At 40.1% G+C, this 21,658-nt stretch overlaps 1 protein-coding gene across 8 annotated transcripts; it reads right to left on the reverse strand.

Moving 5' to 3' along the window:
* Window positions 1–926: 926 nt before the first annotated feature.
* On the reverse strand, window positions 927–20,336 carry C18H16orf46 (chromosome 18 C16orf46 homolog). 8 transcript variants are annotated; one of them, XM_027933058.3, is made up of 4 exons: window positions 20,126–20,336; window positions 11,445–11,539; window positions 4,847–5,091; window positions 927–3,098 (listed from the first exon to the last, which is right to left on the reverse strand). In XM_027933058.3, exons 3-4 carry the CDS (start codon window positions 5,054–5,056, stop codon window positions 2,091–2,093), a joined length of 1,218 nt encoding a protein of 405 aa, XP_027788859.2. In that variant the 5' UTR covers window positions 5,057–5,091; window positions 11,445–11,539; window positions 20,126–20,336; the 3' UTR covers window positions 927–2,090. The 8 variants fall into 8 exon arrangements, with proteins under 8 accessions (XP_027788859.2, XP_071460972.1, XP_071460974.1 ...); XM_071604871.1 differs by lacking the exon at window positions 20,126–20,336 and adding an exon at window positions 19,977–20,108; XM_071604873.1 differs by lacking the exon at window positions 11,445–11,539.
* Between the last annotated feature and the right edge of the window lie 1,322 nt (window positions 20,337–21,658).

Here is a 21,658-nt window from a genome sequence, read left to right on the forward strand (position 1 = left end):
CACTGAGCTACATGCCCAGCCCTTTTTATTTTTTATTTCGAAACAGGGTCTCACAAAGTTACCCAGGCTGGCCCCAAACTTGAGATCCTCCTGCCTCAGCCTCCTAAGTCACTGGGATTACAAGTGTATGCCACTGCACCCAAATCTGTAGAATTATCTGAATGGAAAACTTTTTCCTAAAATTACAAAACCCCACTGTAACCTAGATTAGTGTTTTAAAACTGCCTTAAGATCTCAAATCCCAGCAACTCAGGAGGCTGAGACAGGAGGATTGCAAATTCAAAGCCAGCCTCAGCAACTCAGGAAGTCCTTGAGCAACTTAGCGAGACCCTGTCTCAAAATAAATAAAATGGGGATGCAGCTCAGTGGTTAAGTGTCCCTAGGGTCAATCCCTAGTACCATTTAAAAAAAATTTTTTTCAAAAGGTAAGTACACTAGGCTGAGCAGGTAAGGCCTCTGGACCCTCACTCCTGCTGGGGGTCACCATCTCCTATCACACGATTCCGACAGTTCTACATATTGAGCTTATTGACTAATCTGCTGCTTTAGAAAGGGGATTCTACAGTCACTGACTTAGAGGAGCAGATGCCAGAGCCACAAGGCCTAATACCCCACTGTCCAGAAACATGGGGAACGGGTCTCTTCAGGGGGACACAACCAAGCCTATGAGGAAGTGCAAATGACCTTCTAAGCATTTCTGGTGTCTCTTAAAAATCAACACAACAAAGCACATCAGGCTAACAGTCAACACGTTGCAAATGTTTACAAATACAATCATACACTGTTCACTCCATTCTTTAGGAGATGGAAAGTCCAGAATCCAGGCACAACCTGCCTTAAGCAAGTCAAGCTAGGTAATTCCAAAGGAGCTTCATGGTTATTCACATAAAAAATGGTTAGACCATTTGTCTACATAACATCACTTGTCATTAAAAATAAAACTTATTGATAATGTTTTATTTATATACAATCTCAAGAAATATGCACTGGGGTAAAATAAGAAAGCAAAGGCAGGATGGGGGAAAAGTAACAGCTTATTCCCTACATGTCCAGGGTTGAGGGTTCCCAAGCATCAGATGCAAGGTAAGGGAGGAGGAAGCAGGTCAGGGATGACAATGACTTTCTTTTTTAAATGGATAATTATTCTTAAACCTGCTCCTCAGACTGGATTTTGTACAACTCCGGCCAAAACATGATGCAAGGATATGATACCTTGGACACCAGGATCGTCACATGGACACAGGCTGAAATTTCCTATGAAAACAGAGCTTCAGATCTTTGTTACAAAAGAAAATGAGTGGAGAAGATAATGCTAATTGAAGTTAGCCAACCCCCAAAAAACAAATGCCAAATGTTTTCTCTGATATAAGGGGGCTGATTCATAGTAGGGTAGGGAGTAGGAGAGCATGGAGGAATGGACGAACTCTAGATAGGGCAGAGGGGAAGGAAGGGGGCAGGGGATTAGCAAGGATGGTGGAATGTGATGGACATCATTATCCAAAGTACATGCATGAAGACACGAATTGGTGTCAACATACTTTATATACAACCAGAGATATGAAAAATTGTGCTGTATATAATAAGAACTGTAATGCATTCTACCTTCATTTATTTTTTAAAAAATCAATTTAAAAAAAAGAAAATGAGGCAGTAGACAGATACTGACTGCTTATTCAAAAGATCAGAAAGCAATTTAATCTGAGCCAACCCAGGATAACTTAGCTTAAGGCACTGGGGTGGGACAGAACAAGTCCCTGCCAAATAGCTCTTGGGCTGGCACAGGGACAGTAGAGGGAGGCGCTTTGAATTGTCCACCTTCCCCATGGCTTCCACTGGGCACAGAGAGGTAAAGTAGGTAGAGGTGGGGGCTGGTACTGCCAATTTTCATTTTATAAATGGATTAACAGCAGAAGTAGGTAACATGGGATTTTAGAGAATAAATCCAAACACGTTCAATTTCCTCTGGTTCTGCTACAAAAAGAAAAAAAAGGATGGCAATAGAAGAGGAGAAAGAATATGAGGGGAGGAGGAGATAGAGAGACAAATGAATTTCAAGCAGTGATTATTTTAAGGACTTCTATTGTGACAAGTCAGAGGAATCTGTGAGTGGAAATGGGGATAACAACTCTGCTCACTGTGAGGGACGGCAAGAGGTGTCTTGGGAACATTTCGGTCTCCAGCATTCGGGGTCGGTTTTCCTGCCTGGCCCCTGGAAGAACATGCTTTGGGGTGTTTCTGGGTGGTCTCAGCTCCTTGGCTCTGAATTTGGCTTTGTAGCTTTGCACTTCCTGTTTCTGCAAAAGCTGCAGGGTTGCAAGGTAGTGAACTGGGCTGGGGTTGGAAGGGCCCAGCGGGCTCTCCTCAGGTAGGAAAGGCCAATGCAGGCAGCACTGCTCAATATCAGCCAGCGGGGATGTCCAGAGCGCTGGGGAAGGGAAAGGTGGCGTGTCGTGGACCTTCAGCTTGGCCACCTCAAGGGGTCTTTTCTCATCTTTCCCATCCACTGTTTTCAATCCATGTGCACAAGCCACACACTCATCCTTCTCCACACTCGGCACCTTGTCTTCCAGCTGCCAAGTCACGCTCTTACTCTTCTTACCCAGAATTTCCAAGCCGCTTGAGGGTGAAGGTTTTAGGGGAGGCAGAACTAGTAGGGCCTTGGAAGTCAAGGAGTCAGAGATGGAAAGCCCTCTGTTGGCACCTCCACTTAGATTCCCAGTGGCCTTGCCACTATTAGTCTCGAGGGTGGCCCAGTCTTCCACGCACCATATAAACTCCTTGATTTGCAGGCTTTTTTTTTCTCCATGAACATAGGAGGGAAAGCAAATTTTGTTAACCTCCCTGGACGTGGTGGTAGGACATTGACAGGACCCCTGACTCTGGAGGGTACTGCTCCTATTCTTCTCAAGGCCCCCCTCAGCCACAGCCCCTGCTTCCAATTTCCCGGTCTCTGTGGGAGGGCTGGCTTCCAGACTCCCTTGGGCAAGGCTGATGCAGAATAAGCAGCTGCTATTGGCACTTTCTCCTACCCTCGCCTTTTTTAGTTTCTTCCTTGGCCACATGCAGGCAGTTGGAGAAACCTTTCCCCAGCCTTTGACCTGCAAATAAACCAGCATGTTACTTCTCAAGCCAAATTACCCAACAAAGATGCCCCAATTTTAGCCACATCCCCGTTTTGGCAGTCTTATTTGAACCAATTTACCATTGAGCTACATTCTCAGCCCTTTTTATGTTTTTATTTTGAGACAGGGTCTCACTCAATTGCATAGGACCTCATTAAATTGCTGAAATTGATCTTGAACTTGCAATCCTCCTGCCTTGTCACTGGGATTACAGGTATTTCACCATGCCCAGCCCAATTTTATCTTAAAACTGACTCACCTCTAAAAAAAAAATCTTTCACTACCTATTTTGGCCTCACACTGAGCAATAATATTTATAATAGTATATGTTAATTCTAAATGCTAGCAATAGTATCTTTTAATACTAAAACAGTAGGCCATAATATTTGTAAATGGACACTTTGATAAGCAGACTATTTCTTTTCAGGTGTACATTAAATTCAGTACTAGTAGGATCCAAGTTTGAGGTTGGCCTCAGCAACTTAGCAAGACCCTCTCTCAAAATACTAATAAAAGGACTGGGGATGTACTCTGTGATAAAGCACCTCTTGGTTCAATTCCCAGTAATGATTTAAAAAAAAGAACTAATAAATAAACTGTTCATTTTTATTCCACTTCCAAGCATTTCTTACACTGGCAGTGTGTTTCCTAAATGTGAAGAAACACTGTTCCCTGGATAAGCTGGAAGGATAGTAACAAGCAGAGGCCCATCCTGGGTGCACAAGAGCCCTGTGAGCCTACCTGTGCCCAAACCTCTAGTCCCCTGGCTAACCTAGCTAGAGAGATCTCTGTTAAAATAGGGGTACCACTATAAACCCAGTGACTCAGGAGGCTAAGGCAGGAGGATTCAAAGCTCAGCCTGGGCTACTGAGCAAGAACCTTAAGCAATGTAGTGGGATGCTGTCTTAAAAATAAGAAAAAGCCTGGGGCTAGGGTTGTGGCTCAGTAGTAGAGTGTTTGCCTAGCATGTGTGAGGTACTGTGTTCAATTTTCAGCACCACATATAAATAAATTTAAAAAATAAAGATCCACTGACAACTAAACAATATTTTAAAAAAAATAAGAAAGGCTGAGGATGCAGTCAGTGGTAAAGTGCCACTGGGTTCAATCCCCAGTATCAAAAAAATAAAAAAAGAAAGTGGGGTTTGCCAGGTAAAAAAATACAACCATATTTGCAATATACTTAATGCTAAATAAATTAAATGCTGTTTCTCTGAATTTCTCTGAAATTTCCTGAGTGTCCTGAATTTCTAGTTACTAAACCTGGCAACCTACATTTAACCTTGGATTTGACCAGTCTCCTTTCAGTTTTAACTTTAGGATTCCACTCTTGATTCTAAGAACACATGAAGAACAAACACACAGGGTTCTACATAGAACCACAAGCACAGGCCCTCCAGGTCTCTTGGGGAGCTTAGCACAGTAGTGAGCAACAAGCCTGCCTTGCCCAATGACTGGCTGATGACTTCTGGCACATTATTTCACTTTTGGGGTATGGCTACTAAGAAGTTAATGAACAAATGTACCAGGAGCACTAAGTCCTGAGCTGGCCACATACTAAGTGGCCACAGACACCAAAGTGGCACTGCTCTTGTCACGAGTGATTCTGCCTCTGTTCCAAGGCTCCACAGTTCATCCACTGCACGTGCTGTGGGAACAGTCACCACTTTGGGGAAATGGCCTGCATGGAATACTGACATGACCCAGCGCAAGACAACACTCACGGCTTCTTCCCAGCCAGTGCCCATAACCAACTTGGTGGCTCTTTCGTCGTCTTCAAGCGTAATATCACTGATGTTGAGAAGAGAACACACATAATTCTTTTCACTCTTTCCATCTGGACAAGTGAAGGTTAGTTCAGTTTCTTCTGTGCTTTGAATTTCATTATTTTCATTATTTTCTAAATGAGTCTCACTTTCCTGACAGAGATCCATTACTGGGATGGTTGATAATAGTTTTTAACATCTTCCTGCAATTTGAAAATGCAGATTGCACTTAGTTTTCAATATTCATTTTTAAAGCAATTCAGTAACTCGGGTGAAATATCTTTTAGGTATTCAGGAAAAGTCTAAGGACAAATATTATAAAATCATCCATTGCCAACTACTGACATTATGAAAGATAAAACTAATTTTAATTAAATACTAATGAATGTAATTAAAGCTAAAGTTAGGAATGAAGAAAAGATGGCAGGAAAACCTTAGTACTAGCTGTCTCTTGTGATGGGGCAAAGAGTACATTACGATACATAGGTTCCAGCATCCTGATACTCCGCTCCACGCTGGTCCAAACAGTACTGTGCTGACTCTGAGAGAAGAGTATGATATGTGATTATCTACTCCTACCTGCCACCTCCTCCCTTTCCCCACATACCTCGATACTGGCTTGGGCATCCCTAAGCTTCTGAGGAAGCTGGCAAAGCAGTGTTCATTAAGTTCATTCCCCTTCCCAAACTTCTACCCATATGTCCCCACTCTACTAGTGCTACTGAAGGAAAGAAGAAAGAAAGGCAAAACAAGTGTTGGAAAGGATATACAGAAATCAGGACCTTCATGCATTGCTGGTCGGGATGAAAAATTGTTTTTGAAAATGTTCAGAAAACAGTTTGACAACCCCTTACTAAATGAAGCGAGATTATTATGAAACCCAACAATAGCTCAATGGTAAAGTTTATCCCACATGTGCAAGGCCCTGGGCTCAATCCCTAGCACTGAAGTTCTGACACATGCCACATGCTACAATATGGATGAACCTTGAAAACATCATGCTGAGTGAAAGAAGACAAATTCAAAAGGCCACATGTTGCATGAATCCAGTGATATAAATTATCCAGGATTAGATAAATTCACAGACAAAAAGATGAAGGTTGCTAGGGGAATGAGAAGCGGAGAAATTGGAAGTCAAGGGGCTTCTTTTTGGAGTCATAAAAATGTTCTAGAATTAGACAATGATGAGAGTTGCACAAGACTGAGTTACCAAAAACTACCTGTAAATGACGCCTTTTTAAAATTTTTTCAATCAAAATGTATTACAGGGGTGGGAGTGCAGTTCAGTGGTAGAACACTTCCTTACCATGCGCAAGGCCTTGGGTTCAATTCCCAGCAAAACACACACACACATACACACACACACACACACACACACACACACATCTGACAAAATGAATTACAGAATTTTTTTCACAGACTGACAGGACAAAGATATTCTCTTTGTTCTGCTAGTCACAAAAGAAAAAATGTATAGTCCTAGGAGCTGCTTATGTCATTTTAGTACATAAGGGACCAAATGGACTATCAGAGGAATCAGCCCGAGTAAGGCTGAAATGCAGAAGGAGAATAAAGAACTGGAAAGAAATCAAGCCAGCTGTGGCTTCTTCTTCTAAAGAAAGAAACATCTACTGAACCAACCTTCCAGAAGGTAACAACTAAGACAATGAACAAAATAAAGAAAATAATCCCAAAGACACTAGAGAGTATGAAAAAGCAGGAGGACTCTGGAGGGGGTCTAGACTTGGAAAAAGGAAATGGGCTGAGTTCGTTTCATGTTTTCTGCAGGTTTTTGTCTGAAGATAGGCATTGTCTTGAAGAACCAAGGGACAGGGTTCAGGAAAACTAAAGCAAATGGAAAGGGAAGTGAGGGAAATTCTAGAAGGGAGAGAAATGTCCCTTCTATAGTAGGGTATCTTTAAATTCTATGCAGAAATTCTGCTCAAAGCTCTGGCTGAGCCCTGAACTATATATACATGCACGGGTCAGATTCCAAGCAGCCCAGATAAGAACTGAACAGAAATTTCTGTTGATACCCTCCTGCAATATAAATGGAGTATACAGTTTAGGTCCAGCCAAAATAACTGCCAGATTTTTAAAAATTAATATTTCAGAGAAATATTATAAAATCCAGAGTTGCTACAGTGTATGCCCAAGACTTAGTCCAAAACAACAGGTCACAGAGAGAAACAAAATGTGACTTCCCCTGAGATGACCCAGTTGTGGAAATTAGCAGACAGGATTGAGTGTATGGGAGCACACAGGCTGTTGGGGTTGGACACAGGGTCTGGCATGTGCTATTCATGTGCTTTTTCACTGAGCTAGCAGACAGGCTTTTAAAACAGTTACTGTGACTGTTTTCAAGGACATAAATGAAAATATATTCAAATTGGAAATGTAGTAGAGAAATGGAAAACATTTATTAAAAATAAAAACACAAAGCCCAGGTATAGTTGCTCATGCCTATAATCCCAGCAACTCGGAGGCCAAGGCAGGAGTATCACAAATTTGTGGTCAGCCTCAACAACTGAACAAGACTCTCAACAACTTAGTAAGACCCTTTCTCAAATTTTTTAAAAATGAAAAAGGCAGGAGATGTAGTTCAGTGGTAAAGCAAAGCACCCCTGGTTCAACCACAATACTGGAAAAAAGAAAGGGGAAAGGGGAGGAAAGGAAAGAAGAAAAGAAAATGAAAACACCAAATTTTAAAAATATAAAATTCAAAGAAAAATTAATAGCACATTATTAATGACAACCCTAAACATGACAGGAATCAATAGAAATCACGTAATGTGAAAAACACAAAGAGAAAGAGTTATAAAATAAACAGAGAGCCAGGTGCAGTGGCTGGTTCTTAGGAGGTTCAAGCAGGAGGATCCGAAGTTCAAGGCCAGCCTGGGCAACTTAGTGTCTCAAAGTAAGAAGTAAAGAGTTAGGGATGTGACTCAGTGGTAAAGTGCCCCTGAATTTAAAAAAAAAAAAAAAGTTTAAAATACATATAAATTGTATTTTAAGAGAACAGGGCAGAAATACTTTCTGAAAACATAACTTATGGCTGAAATTTTCCAAATATGTTAAAAGCTATTACAGACATAAGTTCCATGGATCCAAGAAGGATAAATACAAAGAAAACCATACCTAGCCACATGAGAGTCAAATTTCTGAAAAACCAAAGATAAAAAAATCCCCAAAATAGAGAAAAATTTCACATCACATACACAAAATAATAATAATACATGACTTCTAACTTCTCATCAAAAACAACAGAAGCCACAGAGAGTGGAATGACTTCATTAAAATGCCAACTGTCATGTATAACTAATTAAAACAAATTTTAAAAATTAAAAAAAAGTTTTAAAAATGGCAAAAGAAAATAAACAGATCACACAAAACTCATAACCAGTGAAAATACCCTAAAGAATGAAGATACTGTCAGAAGCTGGGGCTGTGGCTCAGTGGTAGAACACAGGCCTAGCATATGTGAAGCACTGGATTTGACCCCCAGCACCACAGAAAAATAAAATAAAGGTGAAAAAAAAAAGTCTAAAAGAAAAAAGAATGAAGGGAATATCAGGCGCAGTAGCACACAACTAGTAATCTCAACTATTCAAGAGGCTGAGGCAGGAGGATTCCAAGTTTGAGATCAACCTGGGCAACTTGGCAAAACCCTACCTCAAAATAAAAATTTAAAAAAGGGCTGAGGTTACTCCTGGGTTCAATCCCCCATGCCTCTAGTGGAGGTAAAAAAAAAGAGGAGGCAAAATACACATTTCTGGATAAACAAAAAACAGAGAATTAGTTTCAAGAAGCAAATTTACACTATAAGAAATGCTAACGGAAGCTCATTAGGCTGAACAGAATTGTAATATTATGTGAAATTCTTGAAGGAATAAAGAAAGTCAGAAATCACAAATACATGGGAAAACACAGAAGGCTCTTTTTCCTCTTAATTTCTTCAAAATACATTTGACTATTTAAGTCAAAATTTAAAACTTTCTATTATAGGATTTATGATGTAAACAGCTATAATTCATAAAACAAAGGATGGTAGTGGGAAACAAATACAATTTCAAGGATTTTATATGTTGCAATAAAGTTGCACAATACTAATTCTAAGCAGAATAAAAAATAAAGATGTATATTATAATCCCTAGAGCAGTGGTTATGAACTGAGATCGATGTGGTCCCTTAGGGGACATGTGGTAATATTTGGAGACACTGTAGTTGTCACAAGTGGGGCCATCTAATAGGCAGCAGCCAGCAAATACTGCTAAACATCCTAGAGTGCATAAGGCAGGCACCCACGATATCAACAACACTGAGACTGTGGTGACGATGACAGGAAAGATACTATCCTTAGTGTACATTTTTCCAGGTTGGAAAATGAGACTTGGCATTGATAATCTAATCAAAGGGTTAGGGAAAGTTTTGATCCTGACTGGAGCAGAATCTGGTGTCACATAGCCTAATAGTTCCAATCCTATTTGCTAGCTGGGTGATCATGAACAAGATACTTTTCTGGATCTGTCTGGCCATCTATAAAAAGGGAATGGTCACAGCACCCTCCCTCAGACAGGGGGGCCCTTTTGGGACTAATGAGCAGTGAAAATTAAGTCAAAAATCCATGCAGAGACCATCAATGGTCTAGCCTGAGTGCTGCAGAGCAGCCAGCATCTTCCCAGGGAAGTGTTTATGAGGAGACCAATGGCCCTGGGGATTCACACCTTGCTTTCTCTTACCCAAACATGATTCCTGCCCAAAACCCACTTTTTTCATTTTCTGTTGAGATAGAGATCACTACTTATTACAACAAATCTGTTTAATTACTATGTGGCTTTTTCATATAGGCTTAAAGTGGCATATTAATGGTAATAAAGTTCTGTTTACCTTTGGAAGGGCAAGTATCTTTGGACAATATACTCATTTCCAATATGATATAAAGGGAAATGAACATAATGTAAAAGGAAAAAATGCTGTAAGTGACTAAAAGCTAAAAGCATGTATTTATAAATAGAAAGATGATTAAATAAGACAGATTGTGCTAACCAGCTGGATCCATTCACATTTCAAAGTTTCACTTCAGACACTGCCGGCCCCAAGAAGCTTCTACAAGCACACTCATACCTTGTTCTGTTCCAAATTACAAACGCATGTGTACCAGGGAACCTCTATAGACTAATGAACATAGACTTAACAAGTGTACAGTTCGAAAGAAAATGTCCTCTCAGTGGTTGAAAGCAAGGTGTAAGTCCCCAGTGATATGTCTTAAAAGCAAAGTCATTTATTAAATAGTAAAATAAGTTTAAACTTGAGGTTAATGTAGAAAAGGCACAGATGCTGTTTAGGAGAGATTAAGTACGGTTAGGATATACAGATCAATAAGAAGAATGTTCTGTGCTTGGATTATCTTCACTGACAAGGTGCTTACTACTTAGCCTGTTCCAATGACAAATTTCTCTAATTTATTGGTTCTCAAACTAGCGGGGGTTTTGTTTTTCATTTTGTTTTATTTTGTTGTGTTTTGGTAGTGGAGATTGAACCCACGGGTTCTTTACCATTGAAATACATCACAAGTCCTTATTTTGAGACACGGTCTTGCTAAATTGCCAAGACTGGCCTCAAACTTGCAATCCTCCTGCTTCGGCCTCCCAAGTAGCTGGAATAACAATGCACTCAACTTGGCTATACTTTGGAATCACAGGGAGCTTTATTTAAAAAAAAAAAATGATTTTAAGACCTTAGCCAAAGACTGATTGTAATTGGTCTTGGTGGAGCATAGATACTAGGTTTGTTGTTGTTGTTGTTTGAAACCGAGTCTCCCTATGTTGCCCAGGATGGCCTCAAACTCCTGGGTTCAAGTTAGACTCTCAAGTAGCCTAGATGCATGCCACCACATCTGGCTAGATGATGGGATTTTTAAAAATAACCTACATGATTCTGAAGACCAACAAAGTTAATCAGGCATGGTGGCACATGCCTGTAATCTCAGCTACTCAGGAAGCTGAGGCAGGAGAATCCTAAGTTTGAGTCTAGTCTAAGCAACTTAGCAAGACTATCTCAAAATAAAATAAAAAGTGCAGCAGATATAGCTCAGAGATAAAATGCTCCTAGATTTGATCCCCAGTAGTAGTAGTAGTAGTAGTAGTAGTAGTAGTAGTAATAAAATAAGTTGGAGAATGGCTGCTTGGGTAGAAAATTTTTCCTTAACCTGAACCAACACTGGTTCCCAGGTCCCATCAACATCTTCCACCCAGTGGTCCTTGGTCTGATGCCTCTGAAAATGCCTGCACCAGAATCACAAAGTGGCCTATCAGCACAAAAGGGTTAGGAGTACTCAATCCAGAGACTGCCCACTGTCTCAACATCACAGTAGCCCTATTAAATGGTTCCATGCACCTGCTCTTCTCTCATCCTGGTAACCATCTCCAACTCCTTCAACTACTTCTCATATGTCAAGTGAAAAATCTGAGGAACTATACATAGACAGAGGAAGAACATTATGTTCATTTCCCTTTATATCATATTGGAAATAAGTAGAATGTCCAAAGATACTTACCTGATCAGGTATACGATATCAGGTAAGCCCCTATTCTGCAGCAGAAATTGGTCCCCAATAGGGTACCAGAAGAGAAGTTAGTCACGTTCTATTACCTAGTAGCAAAAGAAATTTAACAATAAAATTTATAGCTCTTACTATATACCAGGAATGGTTATGAGCACTTTATATATTTGTTATAAATACTGTTATAATAAGCACTTTGCTCATTTAATGGAGAATCATAAGGATCTATATTGACTTTTTTGACATCAGAAAACATAGTAGTGTTTGTCAAAAGGTCAGATTTCTGCACACCAGATCACTGGATGCTACTTCAGACAATCAAGGTATTACACAACTAGAAAACAGTATCAGTGGGGCTGGAGTTGTGACTCAACGGTAAAGTGTTCACCTAGCACATGTGAGGCCCTGAGTTTAATCCTCAGCAACACATATAAATAAATAAAGGTATTGTGTCCAATTACAACTAAAAAATAAATATAAAAAAGAAAACAGTATCAGTGGTTTTAATTTTTTAAAAATTCAGTTTGTGTACATAATAGTCTTAATTTCAGTTTTCCTCCTATAAATGTACCATCAAGTTTTATTCCAGGTTCTTGTCTTCTATCACAAGTTAACATAACAAATACAAATGTACAAAAAGCATAGATTGACTAAAAGAATAGATCTGCAATTTCTTACTAATTGTATACCATTTTATTTTTATGTTGGATGCAGAATTCTAAATTGATATAATATTTTCTGATAGTAAAATTGTACCTAATTAACAGATTTCAAGGAAAACAAGAGCTCATGCCATTCTACTTCTTGGCTTCCACTGATTCAGTTTGAGAATGACTAGTAAAAAGCATACATCAAAGTCCATCAACTGTTTTATATCACATCGAGAAAACTCAAACATCACAGTAAAAGTGGTTCCTGGGGAAAAGTATCTGCAGAACTCTAGGATCTGAGCACACATAGAAAGGCACGCATGTAGGCTAGAAGGTATTAAACTCCAACACACAAGCTACGTAAGGGACTAGACCCACAAGTACAGAGAAAGTGCTGACTGAGCTCCAGGCTCTGGACTTCATGTCCAAAGATAAACTGATCAAAGAACTTAAGATATATGGAAATGAAATAGAGAAGGTGAATAACAGTCTAAGAAAAATAGCCTGTGGAAATTCACCATGATCCAGAAAATAGTCTTCTAGAAGCATTTAAACACAGAAACAGAAAGAAAATGATCAGCCAGAGAACTCTAAAAATGTCTTATTAGCATAAGCCAGATGAGGTAGGTGGTTATGCTCTGAGAGGGAATGATGAAACAAAAGTGTCATGAATTCTCCTTATGTGGATGAGTATGAGGACATGAGATTTAACTGTACTACTCTATTCTTATGTGTGAGATTTTCCATAGTAAAAAAAAAAAAGTTAAGCCATTGTTATCAGAGTGGTTCAAGAAATGAAACATGGAATAATGGTAGAAGCCAGGGTACAATGAATTTTGACCTTAAGCAAACTGAAATAAAGGTGTCAAAGGAGAGAGAACACGGTTTGTAGAATTTTAAGTTGGAGTAAAGACCATGAACAAAGACTTACTGGAAAAGAACAGGTGTACACCTAGTCAGATAATAGTGTTTAAGAAGGGAAGTTAACTCCATGAATAATTCCAATTATTCTTAAGTCAGAGTCCACAAGGTCTTCTCAATGAATATACTGAACTGCCAAGGAAAGAGCTGGAAATACAGACACTACCATCTGGATCTTTGACACTATGTTAAGATCACTTAGTTTGTAAATGAACTGAAAGGTACAGACTCTTTATGAATGCCTCTTTCTTTTACATCTAGCAAAAATGTTAAAACCACAATTTTAACACCATAGTCGATCTATAACTTAAGGTACAAAGTGTCTTGCTTCTCAAATGAGCAAAGACTTCTATCAGCTACCAGTCAATAGTAGAGGCACATCAACAGGACACACCTTCTCCCATATATCATATAAAAGTTAAAACCGGAGGGGGGAGGAAAAATCAACATAAACTAAAATAGTGAACGTATCTACCATTTACAAATAAATGATGCTGCCCAAAGAAAAATCACTGCAAAAAGGAGACCACTGAACCAAGAACACAAGTTCCAGAAAGGCTAGTAGCTAAAGAGAAGAAACAAGCAGGAAAGGAGTATGTTATGTAGCACAGAGAAGGCCTTTGCTTTTTTCTGTATAATTTGTATTGTTTTGATAAAGAAGGCAATATGATGGTTACTTTACCATGTTAATGAAACCAAAGTTAGAAATGGATCTATAAAATAAATTCAAGTTTTGTTTGCTTATTTTCTTTTTTATTTCTTTGTTTGCCCTAGATATGACTTGAGCAGACAGGTCCTTTTTGAAAAAGGTGGCCCTGGCAGCCTTACCAGAGCATTACTCAATCTGGCATGGTTACCAGCTCTTGGCCTCAGCTATCTAGTACTAGTCAAGGTAGCTGAGGATATGCTGTAATAACAAGCAGCTCTAATTCTTTTACAATGGTTTAAAAAAAAAAAAAAAGCACAAGTTTATTTATAACTCATGCTATATGTCCACTGTGTAATGTCCAGGACTCAGCTCCACCTTGTCCTCGTTCTGGAGGAGGGAGCTTCCATCACTGGAAAACATGGCCAGCCATGATGGGGGAATGTGATGGCATACATGAGAAGGCACAAAGGCTTAGATGTTTCTTCCAGGAAGGAACTCATGATGTTAGTTCACATGTCATTAGCTGGAACAAAGCACAGGGCACTGCCTAACTTTATAGAGAAGCAGAGATGATATACTTCCTCTTCCATCTCCCAAAAGTGAAAAAAGCCAGATCTTGGTGACTAGTACTACTATCATCAGCGGTGACAAAGAAGATGACCTATGTGTACTGTGAATATCACTACCTACAATTTGGACTTTTATTACCCTTAAAATAGGGTCCAGAGTCTCTGGGAAAGGGAAGTACTAGATACTGGGACAATAAGACTATGTGCTTAGAACATTATAAGGCTGTTCTTGAAAATTTTTTCATACTGTATATGAAAATACAATGACTCATAAATAGATCAAAATTTTTATTTTTTAAAAATATTTTTTAGTTGTAAATGGTTCTTTTATTTATTTATATGTGGTGATGAGGATCGAACCCAGGGCCTCACACATGCCTGGCAAGTGCTCTACCACTGAGCCACAACTCCAGCCCCTAGATCAAAATTTTTAAAGAAAAACATTTTGAAATATTCGAAGAGAATAAAAAGTGGAGCAAGCAATCACATTACCCAGGTCTAAGAATTACCAAAAAGTGATAAAAACAGTACCATGGCATTGATAAAGGAAGAGACACAAAGATCAATGGGCCAGAATATGGAGTCCAGAAACACAAAAATGGTTACTTGGTTTTTTACAAAAGCCCAAAAAATAATTACACAATTACATACAGAGAGGATACCCTTTTCAACTAATGTGTTGCAATAATTGACCACCCATAAGCAAAAATAACACTAATTCAAAATGGATCAAAAATATAAGTATAAGAAAACTACATAGCTTCTAGAAGAAAATTTTCATGACCCTCTGTGATAGGCTAAGTGTGCTTAGAACATGACCCCAAAAGCATGATCCATAAAAGAAAAAGAACAATATATATTGGTCCTCATCAAAATTAAGAACTTTTGTTCTGCTGTAGGTTCTGTTAAGAGAATGAAAAGGGCTGGAGTTGTAGCTCAGTGGTGGAGCACTTGCCTAGCCATGTGAGGCACTGGGTTCAATCCTTAGCACCACACAAAAATAAATAAATAAAAATATTGTGCCCAACTACCAATAAAAATACTCAAAAAAAAAAAAAAAAGAGAGAATGAAAAAAAAAACAAGTTGCAGATTGGGAAAATTTATTTAACAATCATTTATTTGACAAAGGCCTTCTATCCAGAATATGTAAAGAACTCTGCAAACAATGGAAGGGAAATACAAATTAAAATTTAAAAATTAATTTTCCAAGTAAAAAATGGACAAAATACTTTAACAGACACTTCACCAAAAAGGATATTAAGCAAGGTAAATAAGTACATGAAAAGACAGTATTTTCTTAGTCATTAAGAAAATACAAATTAAAACTACTACATTAAGATGGCTAAAATACCACCTACAGCAACCAGAATTCTCATAAAATGCTGGGGGGGGGGGGATGCAAAATGGCATAGCCTCTCCAGAAAACCATTCGGCAACTTCTTATAAAAGAAGACAGACTTTCATGATACTACAGAATTCCTATTCCTGTTTTTCCATTCTAGAGAAGTGTGCTCATACAAAAATCTGTACACGGGTATTCCAAAAACCCCATCCATAATCATTCTAAACTGGAAAAAACTCAAATGTACCTGAGTGAGTCAAGAGGCAAAGGAATTGTAGTGCACCCATGTAATGGACCACCACTCAGCAATAAGAAGAAACAGACTCTTTATATGTGTAAAACATTCATCAACCTCAAAGATAGTAAGGTGAGCAAAAGAAGCCAGTCCCAAAAAGTTATGCTGTATGCTGTATAGTATATAGGAGTGCACATTCCATTCCTATGTCATTCTCTAAAAAAAAAAATAACTATAGTGATGGTATTGAGATTGGTGTTTATACAAGTTAAAATTCATAAGACCTCTGCAACAAGAATATCACTTTTACTATATGATGATTTTAAAAATAAAAAATGGAAACCCATAATGAGAGTAACAGCATATTTAACACATTGGTAAAGGTTAAAAATATATTAGCAAGTGTAGACAGTTGCCAATAGGAAAGGCATACTTTGGAAACAGTTTGAGTTAAAGATGAAAATTTACATTTGGGGCTAGGGGTGCAGCTTAATGGTAAAGAGCTTACCTAGCAAGTACAATGCCCTGCATTCAACTTCCAGCACCATGAAACAACCAAATAAATAAATACTAATTCCTGAGAGCTCTTTATAAACTATGAAGTGCATATAAATACAACACATTATCCTTACATAACTGTTATGTTTATCTGGGAATCTGAGACCTCAAACTGGAAGTGTAAATTTTTATTAGCTGGGGCCCTTAGATGTAGACACCGAATCCTCACTGGTCTTTAATAAGAAGAGAAAAATTATCAAAGGTTACTAGGTGGCTCCAGGGAAGGAGCTTGTCACACAGTGAGAACTATGAAGCTGTAAGTTTGTTAACAATGCCCAACTACATCACTCAATACAATTAAGTCAGGGATTCAGCTCTCAGAAGACACTTGGAATGGAACCCAACACTCTGCCACCTCCAGCCCTAAGGCATCAAGTGCATCTGCTGTCATCAGAATAGAATTTTCTTTCACTCCACTGCAAAAGACCACTTCTTGTTATTCGTTTGTCACTGCATGTATTGTGAGGATCTAACTGGTGTAAACCAAGTCACATGCTGGAATCCTGGCTCACAAGCGTGAGGGCTGTGAGTGTCCTGTTCTACCTTGAGGTGCATACTCATAATGCGGTAATTTCGCCAAAATGTAGGAGGTGCCTTCAGAGATGCTGGGCTGCTGCAAGACCAGGCACTCAGCTGAGTCTCATTTCTTAGGAAGCTACACTGAAAAAGGTAAGCTCGAGGAAAGGAAGGACAACCAACACTTAACAAGTGCCTAACACCATCACCACAGAATTTCTAGATACTATGATTCAAATTGAGAGATTAGGAAAACAGGGTTTACATGAATGTAGGCAGCATGTAAGAGCTGAGAGCAGTCCCTGGCTGACAATGAGGAATTAAGTGGGAAACTCAGTTCTACAACTGCAAGACACTGAATTCAGTCAACAGTCTGTCTATGAAGTGGATTCTTCTGCAGGACCTCCAGTTAAGTACCTAGGCTGGCTGACACTTGACTTCAGCCTTGAAAGATCCTAAACAGAGAACGTGGCAAAAACAGAAAACTAATACAATAATAATTCAGCTTAATTATTTCTGCTTAAGTACTACTTAGAGCTCATTACTTTACAAGTATCTTTTTTCATTCCACTAACAATTTCAAGTTAAGAATAATCTTAAAACATCTGCAAGTCTGCAAATTTTGCCCTTTGGTTCTGGGTATTCTTCCCAAATAACAGTCCTGAAAATATCTGAAGTAAGCTATCATTTCTGCAGACACACATCTCAAATTCCTCAACATCTTAAAGATGCACAATTGTGTATCAATATCCTTCTTAAAATGTAGTGCCTGAAAATGAGGGTAATACTTCAAATATGGTCTGACTAGAAGCACTTATTTTGAAACCTAACTCCCTTTGATCTGAAATCTACACCTATTAATTAAATATTACTAAATACCAGTTAAAAACACACCCAAAAAAAAAACAAAAAATAAAGATAGCTAGATTTTTTAAAGCTATATATTTGCCACAGTGTCACACACCTATAATCCCGAGGCTGAGGCAATAGGATCTCAAGTTTGAGGCCAGCCTCAACAACTTTAGATCCTGTTTCAAAATTTAAAAACAAGACTAAAAAAGGCTGGGGATATAGCTCAATGGCAAAGCACTCTGGGTTCAATTCCTTGGACCACCACCACCACCAAAAATAAATAAATAAATAAATAGCTATATCCCAATCTCTTTTTATACTGATGATTAAACCCAGGGGCACTTAAATCCTCAGCAACATCCCCCCACACCTTTTTTTTTTTTTTGAGACAAGTTCTCACCAAGTTGCTAGAGCCTCACTAAGTTGCTGGGGCTGGCCTTGAATTTGTGATACTCTTGCCTCAGCCACCTGAGACTCTAGGATTACAGGCCTGCACCACCAGGCCCATCTATATCCGAATCTTGATGAACACTAAGAGTGAGGTCAACTACAACTTCAAGATTCTTTTCCCATAAAAGGTTTACAGTCCCAGTCTTCGCTCTATATTCATGCTTTTGTTTTCTCTCCTTCTCTTTCCCTCTCTCTTTCCTTCCTTTTTTCTAGCTAGATATAGACCTCCAAATATATCAGATTTTTATAAAATTTCCCCTTCTTTGTTTTGGACCATCAACTAATCTGCTTAGATAATTTAGAATCTAACTCTGAGATCCTTGAATTTGTACATTCCTTTCTGCTTTAAACTCCTTTAATTTGACCAGCATACCTGCTGTATCTTTTTCATCTACATCACTGATAAAAATGTTGAATAAGAAAGAAGGATAATGCCCTGTGGATCCCTTCCACTTGAGCATTTACTAATTACTAAACCAGCTACAAATTCACCCCACGATTGCCTGGCCTACACTTCTAAATATCATCTACAGGATTTTAGATCCATTAATTTAGGTAATTCTAACTTAAAAAAACTTTACCAAGAGTTGTAGGAGTGTTTCTTTATATTAATCTTTTAATTTTCTTATATTTATTGTCTATATGAAGAATGAAGAATACATTAAGAATTATCAATGCCAAACAACCAGTGGCTACCTATAGTTTCGTGTTGAGAAGGATCTTGAAACCTGACCATTGCAGGAAAAAAGTTGTGTGATTGATTAATGATGACTGCACAAAATAAATGAGTGGTAGTGAACATGCCATATTTTACCTTTGTCAATATAGTCAGATTACAATGCCTTACCTTACATTCCTGCACCTGGTTGACACATTCCTAATCTATTAATAGTGGGAAAAATGTTGAAGAGCAAAGAGAAGCCAAAACCCAGGGTATTTAAGTGAAAAGCAGTCTGTAATTCCTCAAACTCCCTACCACCTTGCCCCGACTCCTCACTGGCTCTACACTCATTGCTTCTAGACCTCATTTTCTTAGAAGCTACATGTTTGAAGGAACCTTGAATCTACCATCAAAATTTCAGCCAGGGGAAGTCTAATTTCTGTCAGTCCGTATGATGAATGAATAAATATATGAATATAAATACTGTTAGCCAGGATAGAAATTAAGTTTAATACAGGGCTCTGCTTCATGCATATGAACCGATTAAAAAGGCCTGGGCATCCCGTTCTGGTAAGAGATTCTACAGAAAAATGCCAATGGGACTCCTGTCTAACTTACAAATAGTTTTGGAACACAGGAGTTGGGCCTCTGCCCCCAAAGTCCTACACATGCACCTCCCAGTTTCCACAATTTGTCATATTTTCAACTACAAATACTATCTTCCCGTGTAAATTAACTGTGCCTATGCTTATCATATGCCTACGGGGCACAGATGCCGGGATTAATCCTAGACTCCTTCCTAGGAGCGGGGTCTTTGCAACCATCCTCCAGATCTGACCATTTCTACTCCAAATCCTCCGCCTTTTCGACTCACATCTTTAATTCACTAAGTGCCTAGCACGGGACTAACACGGTGAAGCGACGTGCGTCTCCAGAGCTCTCCCACTGCACAGGGGAAAGCACAAGCCAAGACACACGGCCCACGTAGGACCTGACCCGTCAGCTCCCAGCCGGCTGCCGATCCTCACAGCGCCCGCAGACCCCACTCTCCACACAGAACCTCCTCCTCCCAGGCCGGCCCGCCTCCTCATCGAGCCCCGCCCCTTCCTCAGCAGCGCCTACCGTGCCACTAGACGACCGTCCTTCCTTCACAGGGGCCGGGCTTACGGCACTAGCTCCTCCCTGGACCCCGCCCAGGGCTCCGCCCTCCGCGGGCTCCTCCTACTGCCCCGCCCCTTCTCCTGCGCCGGTCCAGTCCCAGGCCGCAGTACCTCTCTTCTGCTTCCCTGCTTGAGGGTCGCTTCCTTGCGAACGGGGCAGGGCCTCTCTCCGCTGCCCGTGGAAGGGTCCGGGGCCTTGCCCCTGGGTCGGGGACGCGGCCGCTCACACCTTCATTAGGGGGTAGGCAGGATGGAAGGCCCCGGAGCGGCTAGTCCCGGCCGGCGGGCTAGAGCGACACAGTTTGTTGCCACCCGGCCGTTGTCCTGGGTTACGGCCGCGCTGGGGGCGGGCCCACTGCTAGTCGTAGCGGAAGTGACGTAAAACAAAGCCGGGAGCGTGAGGCGGGCGTGCTCCCGACAGGCTCTGCGCGGCCGCGCGCCTCCCGACTTGTGGAAGGTCCCTGGTTTCCGCGGCGGTAGCCCAGTCGGCTGTGCCAGGTAACCTGCGGCGGTGACTGACAGCCGGATGTGGGACCGGCTTCCGGTCAAAAACCCACGGGACCACTGCTCCGGCAGAGAGCTTGTCAACCACTATCGCCGACATTGAGCCGACTATCCGTGTCTTCCGTTTGGGAGATGCGGGGCAGCCAGACGCTTTGCCACCTGTCCCTTCTGGGCGACTCTGCCCCTGCCCTTCGGAGAACCTGTGCCTGGGTGATGCAGGCCCATGGGAGGGTTCCTTGGTTTTTTTTTGTTTGTTTGTTTTGTTTTTTTGTTTGTTTGTTTTCCTCGACTAAAGCAGTACCAACTGACACTTAACTTCTGGTGACGTGGGCATATAAATGGAAGAAGAGCCACCCTTGAGTGCTTACTCGGCAGTTGGTTGACGACGTTGCAGACCGCCCCTCCGCTGCCCACCTGTGGCGTTGGTGCTTTGGAGCTCTGGAGGGTGCACCCAGGGGCGGGAACCTCTACCTGGAGTCAGGCTTTGAGCGGTGGGCCGGCGCTCCTGGAGTCTGAGTCCAAGGCCCCTCAGCTTTACGGCTCCGAAAGTGAATGTTCCTGCGTGGGGAACATTAGGGTCTAAGTCCTCTTTACCACTGAGATTAAAGGCGTTTGGAAAGATAGCCAGGTATTACTGCTTTTGTACAGAATATACAGCAGTATTTTTAAGCTTTGCTTAAAAATTTGTTTTTAGTTGTAGATGGACATAATACCTTTATTTACCTATTTCTATGTGGTGCTGAGGATGGAACCCAGTGCCTCACACGTGCTAGACAAGCACTCTACCACTGAGCCACAGCCGCAACCTACAGCATTGATTTAAGAACATGTAAAGCTATGGAAATATATGTTGTGTATGTTACATTATGATGTTGGAACCAAGTACTCTTTTAAAATAACTACTTTTTTAGGGTTTTTTATTTAAAAATATATATTTTACATATATATATATATATATATATATATATACACACACACACACACACACATATATAAATCTATCACTCTTAAAAGTAATCCAAGTTAAATAGCAATTTGATACCTACCCATCAACATCTACTTTAAAATGTCTGAATAACCTACCTAAACAGTGAATAATCTTCCACTGCTTTTTCTCCTTAAATTTATAACTGTATTTTT

The sequence above is a fragment of the Marmota flaviventris genome, chromosome 18 (genome assembly GCF_047511675.1).
Source record: "Marmota flaviventris isolate mMarFla1 chromosome 18, mMarFla1.hap1, whole genome shotgun sequence".
In the NCBI taxonomy this organism is placed as follows: Eukaryota; Metazoa; Chordata; class Mammalia; order Rodentia; family Sciuridae; genus Marmota; species Marmota flaviventris.